The following is a 15,223-nucleotide window of genomic DNA, read 5'->3' as shown; positions in this document are numbered from 1 at the left end:
TGGCTTCATAATCTGTTTCTACCAGAACTAAGCAGGCAGTCACGCAGAGTTCAGCCAAAAGATGAATTGCCTCTTGGCAAATTTTTTCTTTTGCATGCTTCCATTCTTTACAATACTTGTAGCCATCCTCGCAGTTTGTTTTCTGTGGTTTAAAAAAGAGGAAATATGCCCTATTTTGCATATAAACATAATGCACCTACCTTCAAATTTCTTAGTCAGCTTTGTGAGAGGAGGAGAGAAAAGGAAAGCCTCATTTTCCTCAGCAGACAGTTTCTGATGGATGGCAGTTCTGTGGGATCTGGTTCTTGTAACACGATCTGTCAGAGCTCTTGATGTCTGATCATGTCCTGAGGGGTTTATGTCTTCAAGCAGCAAAGGACTGCCACCAGGTCCCTGGGAGGTCTCCTCGGACATTGATCGCCTCTTCCTGCCCCGACGCCCTGTCCTTACCGTAGTCCTAGGTGTGGTTGGCTCCTCGCTTGGCTCTGCAGGTGCTTGCTCGTGAGTATCCACTTTTTCTGGATTCTCATGTGGCACTCTTCTAGTTCTTCTCTTAGGAGTATCAAGGACTTCTACTTTCTCACCTGAATGTGTGTCTTCCTGAGCAGAGGTAGACTCTGGGTCTGCCAAGAGGTTTTGTGCTGCCTTCCTAGCACTTCTTCTAGGTGTGACAGGAAGTTTAAATTCTGTTTGAGGAAGCGACGATTTAGACAGATCAAGATCAGAATTTTCTGAAACTTCTGATGAACTAATCTTTCTTCTTCTGCCTCTTTTACTTGGCACAGGTGAAAGGAGTTGGTCACTAGGCTGCACCTGTTGATCCTTAACAGTATCTTCAGTAAACTGTAAATTAAAGCTTTTCAATTTTCTTGCACTTCTACTGGGACTGACTGCTGTTTTTACCTTATGATCAGTATCACTCTTGCTAGTTTCTGGATTTCCAGCTGAACTTTTTCCTCCTTTAGTCCTTTTGGAAGCGAAAGAAGTAATAATGCTACCTTCAGCAAGAGGCGTTTCCTCAGTAGTAGCCTCTTCTTGGAGTTCAGGCGCAGCTTCCTTTGCTCTCCTTAGTCCTCTTCTGGGAGTAACAGGCCGCATACTGTCAGACACGTTTTGTCCATCAGAATGGCTGCTTTCTGTTTTTTCTGCATTTGACACTTTAGGTTTCCTACCTCTCCTAGGAGTGACAGGTGCCACAGGTGTTTGCTCCTCTTGAGCATTTTCCTCTGATTGGAGACTGGGAGTCTCAGGCGCTTCTTTTGTTCGCCTGGTACTCCTCCGAGGAGACAGTCCAAGCAGAGCTGGGCTGTCTGTCTTCAGCAGCTGCTGAGTGCCTGCTGACAGAACACCTGGACTTCTACTCAGCTGTCCCCTTGTGCGTGTTCTTGGAGCAATGCCATAATGATGTCTGCTGGTTTCCTCTCCCACTGCTTCCAGCACAGGCGTTAAGGGAGCTTTTGCTTTCTGGAATCTAGTTACCTTTTTACCTATGGTTTCATGAATAGATTGTTCTACAACTTCAGATGTAAATTCTTTACTTCTTGTGTCTTTAATTACATCCAGTAAGTTCTCAGCAATGGCAACCTTAATAGGTTCAGGCACATATGGGAGTGACTCTGCAATATTTTGAGATTCCTGATCACCAGTTACAGTGGACACTGAGTTTGTAACATGTTCCTGGCTTTCATTATTTCCTAAATTGGTCACAGGGTTGACCTGTTCTTCTGTTGTTGTCTCATCTGGTTTAGAAGCATCTACTGATGTAGGGTCTCCCATCTCTGCTTCCCCTTCTTCTCCTTCCAAAACTAAGGTAAAATTACTCTGAGATAGAAAAAGGTCTCCATCTCCCTCAGCTGCATCACATTCACTATCTTTATTATCAGGAAAATCACATGCAAACTGTTGCTCGATATTTTCATAGCTATAATGAAGATCACTTGATGGATCTAGTTCACTATATGGAGATGTTTCAGGTGCTGGTTCTGAGGTATCTTCTATAACCTAAAGTTAAAAAAAAGTCTGTTAATACTTCACTCATTACCAAACAGACTAATTTCACACCGAGCTAGATGAAACTGAGGACATTTCCCTTAAGATCACCCCAAATGTGAAACAATGTGATTTTGTACGACAGATGAGAGTTTGTGTGTTTAAGGCACAGAGATCAGAGCAGTCCCTGTGTGCAGTTCACAGGCTCTGGTTCTGGTATTTCTGTTCAGAACTGACCATTTCCCACTGCCCATGACCAGGCAGCAGTTTTCCAACACAAGGTGTGTATGTAACCAGCAGTGACCATCACAATGCAGTGCCCTCTGCACTGCTCCACAGCCGGAGTGACCCACTCTGCCTCGGACAGGGTAAAATACAATTGGCTCCCCAATGCTTAAAGCCTCAGTCATGATAGTTGTGACTGCAGCACTTAGACTGGCCAGGGATCGCATCCAACAACTCAACACTGCACTTTAAGGAGTCACTTGGATTGCATGAGATAACACATTTTCTAAATACCTCCATCTCTTGAAGAAGTATCTTGACACCAAAATGAGCTCATTACTGGAAATTCTGTTTGTGTTAAGAAGGAGCAAACAGTAAAGGACCTAAGCACCTAAATAATTCGGAGTTTGGTTCCCACATCTTTTTGTCATTTGGTAAATGATTTCCAGTACAAAGAAGCTGCACTCCTGTAACTTTCTTATTAACATTAAAACTATTTTTTTAAGTCAAATAAAAAAGTTTGAATTCAAGTAAATCAAATTAATGCCTAGCTATTTAAAAAAATAGTTTAGGCATTTATTTTGGTTTTGTTTGCTGTCAAATGCCTAAGTTTAGACAGATCCCATTCATGTTATAGGAACAGAAAATGCAGGAGAGAAAAACATATCTGCCCTTACAACATCAAGGTTTTAACTTGTGTTAAGCAGCTCAAGAAATGGACACATTTTTTATTGTCTCCTAATTGTCAGTAGAACAGGTCTGTCCTCAATTTGCAAACTGTTTTCTATTTTGTAGGAAATGGGAAAATAGTTTACTTACATTAATTTCCTCAGTTTTAGGAGGATTGTTAGAAACATGGTCTTCTTCAACTTCAGCTGCCTTAGGGTTACATTCTTCAGGTAAATCCACACACTTGCCCTCAAGGCGATTTTCAGACGGAGTACTGACCCTGTCCTCACTGTCAAGGATACTTATCACAGCTAGAAGAGATTTATGTAATTTTACATTAACTGTTACATAAATGACACAAGTTTAAGCAAAAAGAAGTAAAAGAGGTAACAAGAGCCAACAATATGGTTCTCCATCCTGCCACATATATTGGGCTTTCTCCAAAAGCTAAAACTATTGAGCTGGTTTTGGCTGGGATAGTTAATTTTCTTCATAGGAACTGGTACTGCTGTATTCTGGATTTGTGCTGAAGGCAGTGTTGGTAACAGGGAAGTTTTAGTTACTGCTAAGCAGAGCCTACACAGAGCCAAGGCCTTCTCTGCTTCTCACACCATGCCAGCAGTGAGTGGGCTGGGGCTGCACAGGAAGATGGGAAGGGACACAGCCAGGACAGCTGACCCCAACTGACATCCCATAAAATATGGCATCATGTTCAGGACAAAAGGCAGGGCAAAGAAGGAAGAAGCAGGAGACATTTGGGTTATGGTGTTTGTCTTCCCATGACTCATCTTCCTGCTCTCCTGGAGATGGCTGAACACCTGCCTGACAATGGAAAGTGGTGAATGAATTCCTTGTTTTGCCTGACTTGCATGCAAGACTTTTGCTTTCCCTATTAAGCTGTCTTTATCTCAACCGTGAGTTTTCTCACCTTTAGCTCTCCCATTCCCTCCCCCATTCACCCATGGGAAATGAGTGAGCAGCCGTGTGAGGCTTAGTTGTCGACTGAGTTTAAACTGCAACAACTACAGATCTGCTAAAGAATGCAGCCCCACAGCAAGAAAGAAGGAGGAGAAAATCAGCTGCCAAGTCCATAGATGGAAAATAAAAGAGGAAAATGTGGCTGGAAAGACATGGTAGATAATTTCTTCAGTCTGAATACTGAGGATGTATCACCTTTTAAAATAGTAAATCAAGCAGCAGATCCCATGGCACACAAATTGGTAGTGGTGTACAACATGGAAATAAATACTGGTCTTTTCTTGTAATACTTTGAGTTCTACCAGCATCTAAATATTTTGATCAAGAAGATTCACTATGCACTTTTTACAAGGACTTTCTTGAAGGAGTGTATTTTCTCTATAGTTTAATGAAAGTTAGCAGTAACATGCTACTACTATTTCAATCTGAGACACCTATAGCAGTATGGAAAACTACACACTTCACTTGAGGAGCTCTGCTACTTTAACACACAGAGTATTTCCAACATACGTTCACTGTCTGCCTCTGGGGATTCAGAGAGCTGTGGATTTGTTGCAACCAGTATGGCTTTTTCTTCTGATGAAGAGGTCATTTCAGACTCCTGGTAGGCTGTTTCACTTCATGAACAGAAAGAGAGAAATTCATCATAAAGCTTGAAAACAAACTTTTAAGAGCTTTACAAGTTACTTGCTCACTGTAAAGTCTTCAAGTTTCAAACCAGAAAAAATACAAGAAAAATTAGAAATTCTTCTTTCAACATAATCAATTTGTGACTCAATTTGTAATTCACTTTCTAACTCACTTTATGCAATGAACCACGTACTTGACATTCTTTTCAGCTATCTAACACTAGTTAATAACATAACAGATGTGTGTTACAGAATAATGTATTATTTGTCTTCTGTAGAAAGAGGGCAACTACAATAACAGAAGTTCAGAACCAACCGAACAAAAGTCTGTACAGGTGAAAGTTACCACTTGAAATTAAGGGTTCTCTCATTGCTGACATCCTGTCTTTATGAATAAGCAGTTGCAGCTTTTAAAGTACCTGGTGAGAAATGGCTTCCCTTTCCATAAACAAATAGATGCTAATTGAGCACATACAGAAAACAGAAATTAAGTGTAAAAAATACTGTCAGAAAGCATTCAAACTCCAAAAGAAACCCACGGAAGTTACAGGATCTCAGGATTAATTTTTAACTACACAATTTTCATAAAAAAACAGGGCTTATGTTCACAGTATCTGCTTAGTAACTCTCAAACTGTAACAAGGTCTGTATAGACTCTTGAATGGAGTCTTTATCATCATACTTTTGGGATCTGCAATGATTTGAGAAAAAAGGCTCAAATTGACAGCTAGTCAGTGTGCATTACATTCATGCCAGATTACTTTTGCTCAGAGACAGAATGGAATAGACAGGCCCTTATATATAAGAACACAGGAAGGAACTAATCCCAGGTCAAAATCAGTTTTCAAACACAGAAAAGCCAGCAGCTGAATGTTGTGTGAACCCAAAGATGTATCTACTTCATAAGCTCACCCTTCTTTTCCAGCCCTTGAAGTAGCAGCCTCAGCAGCTTTAAACACCGATTTATCACCCTCAGGAAGGGTATGACATGTAGCATTTGATTCTTCCACAAATCCTACAAAAACGAAGAGATGGATGACTTCCCCATTCCACTCAACATCACTTCTTTTAAACTGCTCATATGAGTTCAAAGTGATCCTTTATGCATTTCATCTAGGACAGGCATTTAGCAAAATAATGCTACCGAGACTTCAAATGCACAGAAGGTCCAAGTTCTTCTTTGCAGTAGAACAAGAAGCCTGATGCACAATTTCAGTCAAACAACGTAAAAAAACCTGCAAACTACAGAAGTACCTCTAAAACATAACCAGAAGCCCAAGCTTTAAACATGTACCCCTCTTAACATTCCCACAAATCACTGCTACCTTTCAACTGCCACTGCACACAAAAAAAATGCCAGCCAAGGAAGTATTCATAGGTCTAGGATACTTAAAAAAGCACTTAAAACATAAGAGGTAATTTTAAAAGCATAGGGCACTTGTGAAAACTCATCATTAAACTGCTGCACTCATCAATAATTTAATCTTTTGAAGACATTTGAGAAATTCAGAAACTTAGGTTATCACAGGATGAAACACACCTGCTTCTTTTCTTCGTTCTGAAGGATCTAGTTGTTTCATCTGGAAAGGTTTATCTTCGACCATCTCAGTTTCTTCCTCCTTCTCCCATTCTTGAACATCACCAGTTTGTTCAGTGGAAGAATTAGCTGGTTTAGCAGCTATAAAGATGACATCATCTTCAAAATCACCAGGTGATTTTGCATCATGATACTCCAAAGTAGTCTGGTCTGATCTGACAGAGAAGTTACTATTTTCTTTGCTGACATCCATCTTCTCCAAATCACCTCCAGGTAAGCTTTCCAAAGACTCCTGCAATTCAGCACGATCACCCCCAGGATTGCTCAGAGTAAACAGAGTTGGTTTCTCTCTACTTTCAGACCAAGAATCCTCCATCAAGCCATGATGATGCTCAGATGAAGCTCCAAATAGTGCTTTATCATCTTCTGTCACCTAAAACACAAGTTCAGATCAGCAACAGGAGTCTGCTTTTTGTCAAAGCAAAACAAAAAACCCCAATAAATACTGATATTTCTAAGTTACACATGGCCCCTTAGAGAGGCAATAAAAAATTAATTCTCATTCTAGCACTATCTTAGATTTAAGGCTAAGTGTAAAAATTAATCACACTTTAGATTGCTTATTGAGTTTCCACGACACTGAAGAATTAAGATGAAGTCAGTCTTGTTCATAATGTCATCTCAAGCCTCTTCATTGGGCTTACCAGTGTGTTTTCAGGAAGACAAAGCTTTGCCTAATAAAATCTTAACTCCAGATTTCTCTATTTTATGCTTGCCCTTTCAACACACATGCACTACTAAAATATGCTGGTGGTCAACTATGGCTGTGACATGGAACAAGTAAATTCATCTGGCCATAGTGCCACTATAAGTAAGAATTTCATACAGGAGAGAGCACCTCTTGTTACAATTGAGTAGCTCCTTGTAACATACATGAGCTACTCATGGGATAGCAGCACATGCCCCTGTTGTGCCCCTGATTTGGGTACATTATGCTGGCAACTGCCTGATGGGCTGAACCACAGAATCCAGCTACACAACTGCAGGAGCAGAAGGGACCACAGCTGGTCAGATGGACCCACTGCATTTGGAAACTACATGGATGCTACCCGGGGTGCAAGGCAAGAAGCAAACCCGAGAACTTTAGGGCTCAGAGAACAGAAAACACTACAGTTCTCTTCTTCAGGAGTCTCTTTTTACAATCATTTAAGTAAACCCAACATTGCAAAAAGACAGGTTGAAAGTCAATGCAGCTTTATGACTTGTTGCTTTCCCAGATATTCAATCTGCAAAATGTAACAAACCCAAACAAGAGGCTCGATCTATATTCCTTACCTTCCTGCAACACTACCATTTGAAAAGGTAGAGCTGAAAGCTGAACCACCAGAGGTCCTAAGAACATCTGAATAAAAGCCACCAAGGTCCCTGATGTTTGTTAAGAATATGTTCCTGCAGGAACATGATGCTACAGAAGGTCTAGCATAACACAATCTTTTTTTGACCAAATTCTGCCATTCTGATTCACAATCCAGATTCTCAGTGTAAGGAGTTTTGGCAAACTTTAAAGTCAAAATATCACAGCGTTATCTGCAAAACTCGCTAACTGCAGCCCAGCTTACCCCAACAGTCCACTTTGCATTCGAGCTCTCTTCCCTGAAAGATATTCTAGGTTCCTTTGCTCGTAGAGGAGGAGTAACTGATCGTCCTGGGGATGCAGAGGGAGTTGCTAGGGGTGTAGTGCGAAGGCTGGACCTGAGAATAGACTGAGGAGTAAACCCAGGAAAACCAGAAGATGTGGCCAAAACTTTAGCTCTCTAGGAAAAGAAATAAAAACATTTAATTTAAAACCAGTTAAATCTTCAAAACGGGAAGACTGTGCTTACATTACAAAACTTAAATTAGCTTAAATTATGAACTGGGTTTATAGCAGCAGAAAGTTTTGCCTCTGCACTGTTTTTTCCAAAAATACCAACATTTTAAAGACAAAAAAGCATCCTTTTTATATTTCTCTTGGTTTGTCTTTGTAATGGCCAACCAAATAGAAGTTATTTTTCAAAATTACTTCTTCAAGAAACAACGATATGACATCTTGTTTTCTGCAAGGTTATCTCTTATCCCAGTAATTTTTGCAATTTTTACGCTGCTCTTATAAAAGCCACACGACTTCAACTTTCCTCTGTACTGCAGCGTTTTCAGTTGCTGCATTTGACAGCAATTCTGCAAAGCAACAGTCACAGCTTTTTTTTTACTAATTTATCAGGTGCACACAAGAGGAAGTAACGCTGCTTTAAAAATACCTACGTATCTTCATGTAGAAGCATTCAGGTGTTCTTAACTCAGATTACTTTACAGTACTGAAAGGGTTTCAAAAGAGGATGAAGCTAGTTCATTGGTATGGACGGTATTTCATAAGAAAAAGGTGGAAAATGGAATTGCTCCATACAATAAATTTATTTCACAAAGCTATGGGACAAGCTGTCCACTGTGATCAACTGAGAACTAAAGTTTCCTGCTTAAAAACCGTTCCCAGCTTACTGCTTTGAAAAGGACTGTGTATACAATAACCACATGCATACTGAAAATTTCAATGCAGAAGTGCTTCTGCTAAATACTTTTTTAATTTCACCTAAAACAAACCTAAGAAGTTTTTTGGTTTGGTTGGTTGCTACTCACTTCTTAAAATACAAACCTTGACCACAAGAGGAGTTTCCAGTAAATTCAGCTCTGATGCTCTTGGAAGATTCTTTTGGGAGCTGGAGCGATGTGTATTTGATCTCAGGGGGCTGGATGCCACGGAAGAAGTAGAAGCTCTGCATGGGGACTGCTGGCTCTCATCCTGTGCCACAGAGCGGGAAGGAACAGGACGAACCACCAAATCCAGTAACCTGTTAAAACACACAGTTTAAACTAGGAGCACAAATAAATGAAAAATACCATGCTGTGATCATCTCAGATGATGCAGAACAAAAACACTGGATGAACAAGAAATACAACCTCACCGCTGGGGGTGATCTATCAGTCCCACAAACAAGCGACAGGCACATTGGAGCATTTTTTCACTATATCTTTACATTTCATATCTAATTTCCTAAATCCCTGCCTCTGACATAAGAATACCCCAATTTTAAGTTGCACAAGTGACCTAATTCTCAGCAGTGGAGAAAACTAATCTACATTTCAATGCAGGGACCATTTCAAATTCTCCACTTAATTTTGACCCTAAGTTGACTTTTGAGATACAAAACTAAAAGCAACAGAATCCTTGGTAAACCAAAGAAGTATACACTCATGCACATGTATTTACATGATAACACCTTTCTGAAATATAAAGTCTGTAGCTCTACTATACCTTGAACACTTTTGAGAAAGTTTCGTAATAGGTGTCCCAAGAAACGCATCGGGCAACTCTGCAGCAGGGAGAGGATGGGTACTGACTGCTGGCTCTGTAGTTCTAGGACTAGAAGGAAAATGAAAACGTAACTGATTTTCATTCCTTCCAAGTCCAGCTATACCAGAATTCAACTTTATTTGTCCATATCCCATGTAAGACAATCACCTGACAATTACAAGCCTCTTTTCCACTCTTTGTAAAGATTCTGCTTATTTTTAAATAACCAAGCAGGAAGTGGTAAAAGACTACTATGTGATCACACAAAAGTCTGTAAAAGTCAGTAGACCAACAGCTTCATGGTAGTGACAAACAGCTCAAGTTTCAGCTGTCTTAAATACTGTAAATATATGTGCCATAATGTAAATACATGGATTTGTATAGAGAAGATTATCATAGCAGAAAAACTCTCCAAACACTACATATGATTGATTCTTAAATGTTATATACTATATGAGCAAAAAAGCAAAACAAAGCTTTATTCACATGCATCTTCCCACCAAAATATTAACACAATTCAAATAGAATTCTCTTTCTCGCCCCCTCCCACTGACTCTCTCTCTCCACCTCCTCCTCCCTCCCCCTCCAAACATGTAGCTCAAGATTAACTTTTTCAAAAAGCTGCTTACCTATTATATTGTGAGATATTTGTTTTCTGCTCATTTCCTAACCATACTTCCCCAATTTTGGACAACACTTTACTGATGAAAGTTGCTCTTGTATGCACATTTCCTGCATTGCCCTGCCTTGTTACTGTTGATAAAGGCTTTGGCCTTGGCACTGTAAAGCAAGAGGGAAAAATATCAGCCTTGTGTAATCAAAGTGATGGCCGGCTGTACATCGTATTTCCCTTCTCTAAAATTACCTTCTCTTAAGACTGATGAAGGCAAACGGTACGGCTTGGCTCTCTCTACTGCCAGCTTCCTTTGAACTGTGGGAAGCACCTTGCCATATTGGTCTAATAGAGAATTTCTGGCAACTGCTCTCTCTCTCAGGTGAGGATCACGATCATTCTGACAACGGAAATGTGTAAAGCACGACGTTAACAATTTACAGGAAGTTCATTGCACAGAACTATCTCTGCTCGTTCTAACTAGGGCCTAAATTTGCTCTACAGCTACAGGAGAACACCTCTGCTGCACACAGCAAGTGCCACCCAGGAGCACACATCAAGTTCACCAATTTCAGTTTTGGCAAAGTGCAAGACTAGTTAAAAAAACCAAAATGTAAGAATCCCAAACAACTCTGAAACTCGCAACTAAAACCCACAAGGCAAATTTTACCTGTGGAGCATCTAGACTGCTCTCAGGTAAAAGCAAGATACAGGACATGACATACAACATACTCTTCATTACACACAAACAAGTAAATCAACTCCCATAATCTAAACCATACATAACAGAGGGATCTGAGGAACTGAATGAAAAGACAAGATACATATTTATTCCTCGGATGCAAACAAACTCTTTTAACTGGAGTCAACCATGGTCTGTAACATATAATTCGTAATTTCACACAGCAGGATGTCTACCCTTACCGTCAGATTGGCCTTCATGGACTGATTCAGCTGGAGCGCTGGGATGTAGTTGGCACGCTGCAGATGGTGGACTAAAAGGAACTCACGATTCTGAACACCAGCATTGGTCTGTAAAAACTTCTCCAAACACTCCTGTGAGAAAGAACACGTTTCAAACATCTACTACAATTCTGCCTCTTCTCTTGCCAGAGACGATTAAGATTTTTTTGTTTCTTCTCCAAACTCACTTTTTCCGTGTCTGTGAAGGGCAGCTTCAGCAAATCCTCCATGAGCCCCATCTCCTGACAGATTTCATACATGTGCTTGAGCAGCTCTTCTATGGTTAACTTCGTGGTGTGCTGCTGCAACAGACCCCAAGCCTCCACCATGCACCTGGAGGTAAGTTTTTGGACATGGAAAGGAATAGGAACACTAGAGCCACCAAGATGCCCCACAGTGATGCTATTCATTCAAAGATCAAATGGATCAAATGGAAATGGAGGGGAGCCCCATTTGTAGCATCAGTTCTCCACATTTCCCAACATGTGAACGCCAAAACGGCAGGAGAGATTTCCTTACCTGTTGGACAACAACACGGTGAGGAACAGCCGCACTTCACTGCTGCTGGACATCGACGGCTTCATCATCTGGATGTACCTGAGGGCTCGCCTGTGCTCTCCCTGGCACATGAGGGATTGAATTATCCTCATGTGTTGCCATGACACAGTCTTGATTGTAGCTGGATGGAAGAGCAGGGCCAGGGAATTCTGGAGAAGTTGAGAGCAGCTTCATTACCACAGACACACAGATCCGTGCAACAAACACAGGCAAAACTTTCTGCAGCAAGGCTGCAGGGGGGTTAAGCAAACTTAGATGTCTAACTAACAAAATGCTTGATCCAGGACACATCAATAAAAGTTCTTCAGTATTTGCAGGAAAGAAGGAATCAGCCAGAGAGAACAAAGTGAATGCTTTAAGAGGAACATTCAGATTTTTCTAAGTTAACAAAAGTCTGTGGACAAACATTGCTGTTTATAAATATATGAAATAATAAGTTACTCGACCAACAAATGGATTCTATTGACATGGTGACAAGTAAAGAACAACCTTCAGCATCAGAAGAACAGGTTGAAAAGTCACTTCTGCAGTCTTCTGTCTCAAATCTTGCTGCTACTTGCAGCACAGTTTCCACGGTTAAAAGTACCCAAAACACTCTTTTAGAAACAGTGCCCAACCAGTCTGCTGAAAACCTAACCATAGATGGCTTTGAAAATTTAAATATTAAAATTAATAAAGTTGATTATGCCTTTGTTTTAATCAATTTCCTGTCAAAGTAGTTAAAGCAAAATTTCAAATCATGACTTATTGCCCAAGATGTCAGAGCAGTGTTACAAAAAACTTTCTAATGCTTCAACAGCTCCTAAGTACCAATCTTTAAAATACTTTTATTGATTACAGCTCTGCACTGCAATGTCCAACTCAACTGTTTCATACTTACTTCATAATCATTGTGATCTAGAAGCCAAAACCCTTGAATAAGCTTAACGAGACCCCAAGGAATAGCAAAGGCAGTTGGAAAGGAGTCAATCGAAGTTTCTGTTTTATTTGGAAAGGAATGCATGATGTCCAGCAGCAAGTAAATTGTCTGAGAGTATCTAATTAAGGTGAATAAATTGCTAAGGCCAAAAATTTATCACATTATTATTAGCAAACCAATGAAATAAGTATATGAAAATGGTAGGAAGCAGAACACCCTAATGTATTGATCTCGCCATTTTAAGGTATTGCAGCCTGTTGTATCGATAGTCACGTCCTAACCACAAATCAACATTCTGAATAAACAGCCAGAGAAACACTTGTGGATTTCTGTAAGGAAATCAAAAATCAGATATTGGATATTTAAATACTGCTGTTATAAACTCAGGCTCCTGCTTCAGTCAGTTAATCTACCAGCTGGACATCCAAAACACTTGAACATCCAATGCTTAATTATTAAAAAAACAAGTTCTACAGCTGTTTTGTTTTCCTCACTTCCTGACTTCACAAAAACCACAAATTATGGTACCCTTACAATGCAACTTAGCACTGTCTGATTGAAACTGTGTTTAAAACTGTATGTGGATCCCTCACTCAATGTCTCATCTTCCCTTTCTGACATCCTTTGTTAAGGACGTGTTCTAGTAAAGCAGCCCTGGAATACTACAACCATTTTTAACCCCCTTGCTCTCCAGGCTCCCCTCATGGTTTAGCCAACAAACAACAAAGGCAAGCCTGCATGTTCCAGCAGCTCAAAAATTAGGTTTCTACCCAATGACTGTTCTCTCCTCCCTCTTTATTATTCTGTGTGCCTGTACTTCTAACACACACAAAAAAGCAAACATTGTTAGCTGGGCTGCGAGACAAATGATTTTGGCAAAAATCAGCTACTGGAAAACCACTGTTACAAATCCTTTTGCTCTGAAGCAGCACATTTCAGGGCACCATTCTAACTCACAGTCCTTTGCTACATATAGGAGTGCTTTAAAAAATTATAAACTGTGTTGAATTTTGAGAAAAACTAAGGGAGGATTTTATCTTGAATATTTTAGGGAACATATTTTCTTGTATCAGAAAAGACTTTGCGAAAAACACCTGGTGACAAACATGGAAGAACATTCATGTGCACACACTGAAGAGGTAACAACAAAATCTGCAAAGGATACAATTGCATGTTTGTCACTTTCTTCAATGCTTTCTAGCAAATAGAGATCCAGCAGTGCCTGAAATGAAAGATGAGAAGGTTTTCTAATGCTCCTGTCTTTCAGAATCCCTGGCTTTAGGGGACTGCTGCTGCTGCTGCTGCTGGGGTTTTCAGTGAACAGAACACTCACGTGTAAACTGACAGGTGGGTATTTCCCAGTGCCGCCTTCATCTCTCTGCCACAACTTCTCAACTTGCTCTCCCAGCTGGGAAACCATTCCATCAATCATCAAGCAGTCAGAATCCCACTTTCCTCTGCAACAAAAGAGAGCAAGGGTTTGGACAGAGGAAAACACTCATTCCAGCCTCTCAGTGTCACAGATTTCTGACTCGGAGGAAGGATGCTCCTTAGGTCACAATGAATTAATGAGGCAGTCCAAAGCAGAAATCAAGAGAAGAGCTGCAGTGACTGTTTGGGTTCCAGGTTTGCTTTCCTGCTCTGTTACGTGGAATGCCAAGGAAGTGCAGACAAAGGGTTTTAACTGCCAAAGTAACCACGCTCACCCAGTCTAACTAACAGTGCAGGCTTTCTAGAGATTTCCTGTAAGTCTTACCTTGATAAGCGCTGGAGTTTCTGTCGGTGACCCGTATAGTAGCTCTGAATCAGAGGGTAATTGTAGAAAGGTCTGGACAAATGCATATGGTCATCTACAGGTGATACAGTAAAAGCAAGTTAAAGAAGTAAGACCACGTTTTTCAACTACAACTTTGGACTAGACAGACAGAAACCACACAACCTCAAGAAACCTCCAACTCTCAAAGAATCCATGTTTCTGCCTTTGCTAAAAGAGAACTAAGGTAAAAGGCTCAACTACTTCTTCTTGTCTCAAGATCAGTTTCAAGTTTGCAGCTGATGCAGCGTTCAGAGCACGCAAAGTAAGCTCACGGTCACTCCTAAATAAACAACTCTTTTGTCGGTTTGGAATGGTTTTTGAATGTGTCGTGTGAGCATCTGTCAGACAATTAAGGCTGACAATGGAATTTATAAGGTGTCTAATTTCAGAGCATTTCCAAGGTGTATTTTCACCTCCAGCAATACACAAAAGGTTCCAAACATGCAGGTACTGCTTTTACTCTCAAAACAAGTGTTCTGGCAATACAGGTTCTGCTTACCTAAACCCTCAGGCAGGAGACTGGATCGACAGAACCAGATCACCACTTGTGCATACAAAGAAATGAGGCTGGTTACCACCTGCTTATTTGTCAAGTCTGTAAAACCTGAAAAAAAGGCAAAAGATTATTTGGATATGGCAATTCCTCTCCTTTTTACAAAACTCCCTTCAGCAGAACAAATGGAAAGCCTAAAAAACCATGGTGGAACTCTTTTTACTTGTATTTGTCCCCCCAGATCACTTCTGAATTTGAAAAAATGAAACACCATTCACCCACCCCCAAAAGAAACCAAGCACTACAAAGAAACAGACTCACTAAAAATTAAAATTTAAAAAAACCCAAACCTTATCAATTAGATTCACTCAGGAAAAAGACATTTGTTTCCCGTGTAGCAGAGATTATTACTTTAGCAAAGGGAGTGTCTTCTTTTGCCCACAATA

At 40.3% G+C, this 15,223-nt stretch overlaps 1 protein-coding gene across 2 annotated transcripts in view; it reads right to left on the bottom strand.

The window, feature by feature from the left end:
* The window catches only part of AHCTF1 (AT-hook containing transcription factor 1), a 37,292-nt gene that overhangs the window by 3,763 nt on the left and 18,306 nt on the right, over positions 1 to 15,223 (bottom strand). For both annotated transcript variants that reach the window (XM_017740126.1, XM_017740130.1), the window contains 18 exons: positions 14,784 to 14,888; positions 14,225 to 14,318; positions 13,802 to 13,925; positions 13,634 to 13,690; positions 12,430 to 12,576; positions 11,511 to 11,698; positions 11,180 to 11,324; positions 10,953 to 11,084; positions 10,281 to 10,428; positions 10,045 to 10,195; positions 9,377 to 9,484; positions 8,717 to 8,912; positions 7,647 to 7,841; positions 6,031 to 6,460; positions 5,403 to 5,505; positions 4,372 to 4,478; positions 3,034 to 3,194; positions 201 to 2,001 (listed from right to left, as the gene is read on the bottom strand). In XM_017740126.1, the coding sequence (XP_017595615.1) occupies positions 201 to 2,001; positions 3,034 to 3,194; positions 4,372 to 4,478; positions 5,403 to 5,505; positions 6,031 to 6,460; positions 7,647 to 7,841; positions 8,717 to 8,912; positions 9,377 to 9,484; positions 10,045 to 10,195; positions 10,281 to 10,428; positions 10,953 to 11,084; positions 11,180 to 11,324; positions 11,511 to 11,698; positions 12,430 to 12,576; positions 13,634 to 13,690; positions 13,802 to 13,925; positions 14,225 to 14,318; positions 14,784 to 14,888 (4,392 nt within the window). The remainder of the gene's footprint in view (positions 1 to 200; positions 2,002 to 3,033; positions 3,195 to 4,371; positions 4,479 to 5,402; positions 5,506 to 6,030; positions 6,461 to 7,646; positions 7,842 to 8,716; positions 8,913 to 9,376; positions 9,485 to 10,044; positions 10,196 to 10,280; positions 10,429 to 10,952; positions 11,085 to 11,179; positions 11,325 to 11,510; positions 11,699 to 12,429; positions 12,577 to 13,633; positions 13,691 to 13,801; positions 13,926 to 14,224; positions 14,319 to 14,783; positions 14,889 to 15,223) is intronic.

This window comes from Corvus brachyrhynchos, unplaced genomic scaffold, assembly GCF_000691975.1.
Source record: "Corvus brachyrhynchos isolate BGI_N302 unplaced genomic scaffold, ASM69197v1 scaffold31, whole genome shotgun sequence".
NCBI classification, from domain to species: domain Eukaryota; kingdom Metazoa; phylum Chordata; class Aves; order Passeriformes; family Corvidae; genus Corvus; species Corvus brachyrhynchos.
The sequence above is the reverse complement of the archived record's forward strand: the minus strand, read 5'-3'. Positions and strand labels throughout refer to the sequence as shown.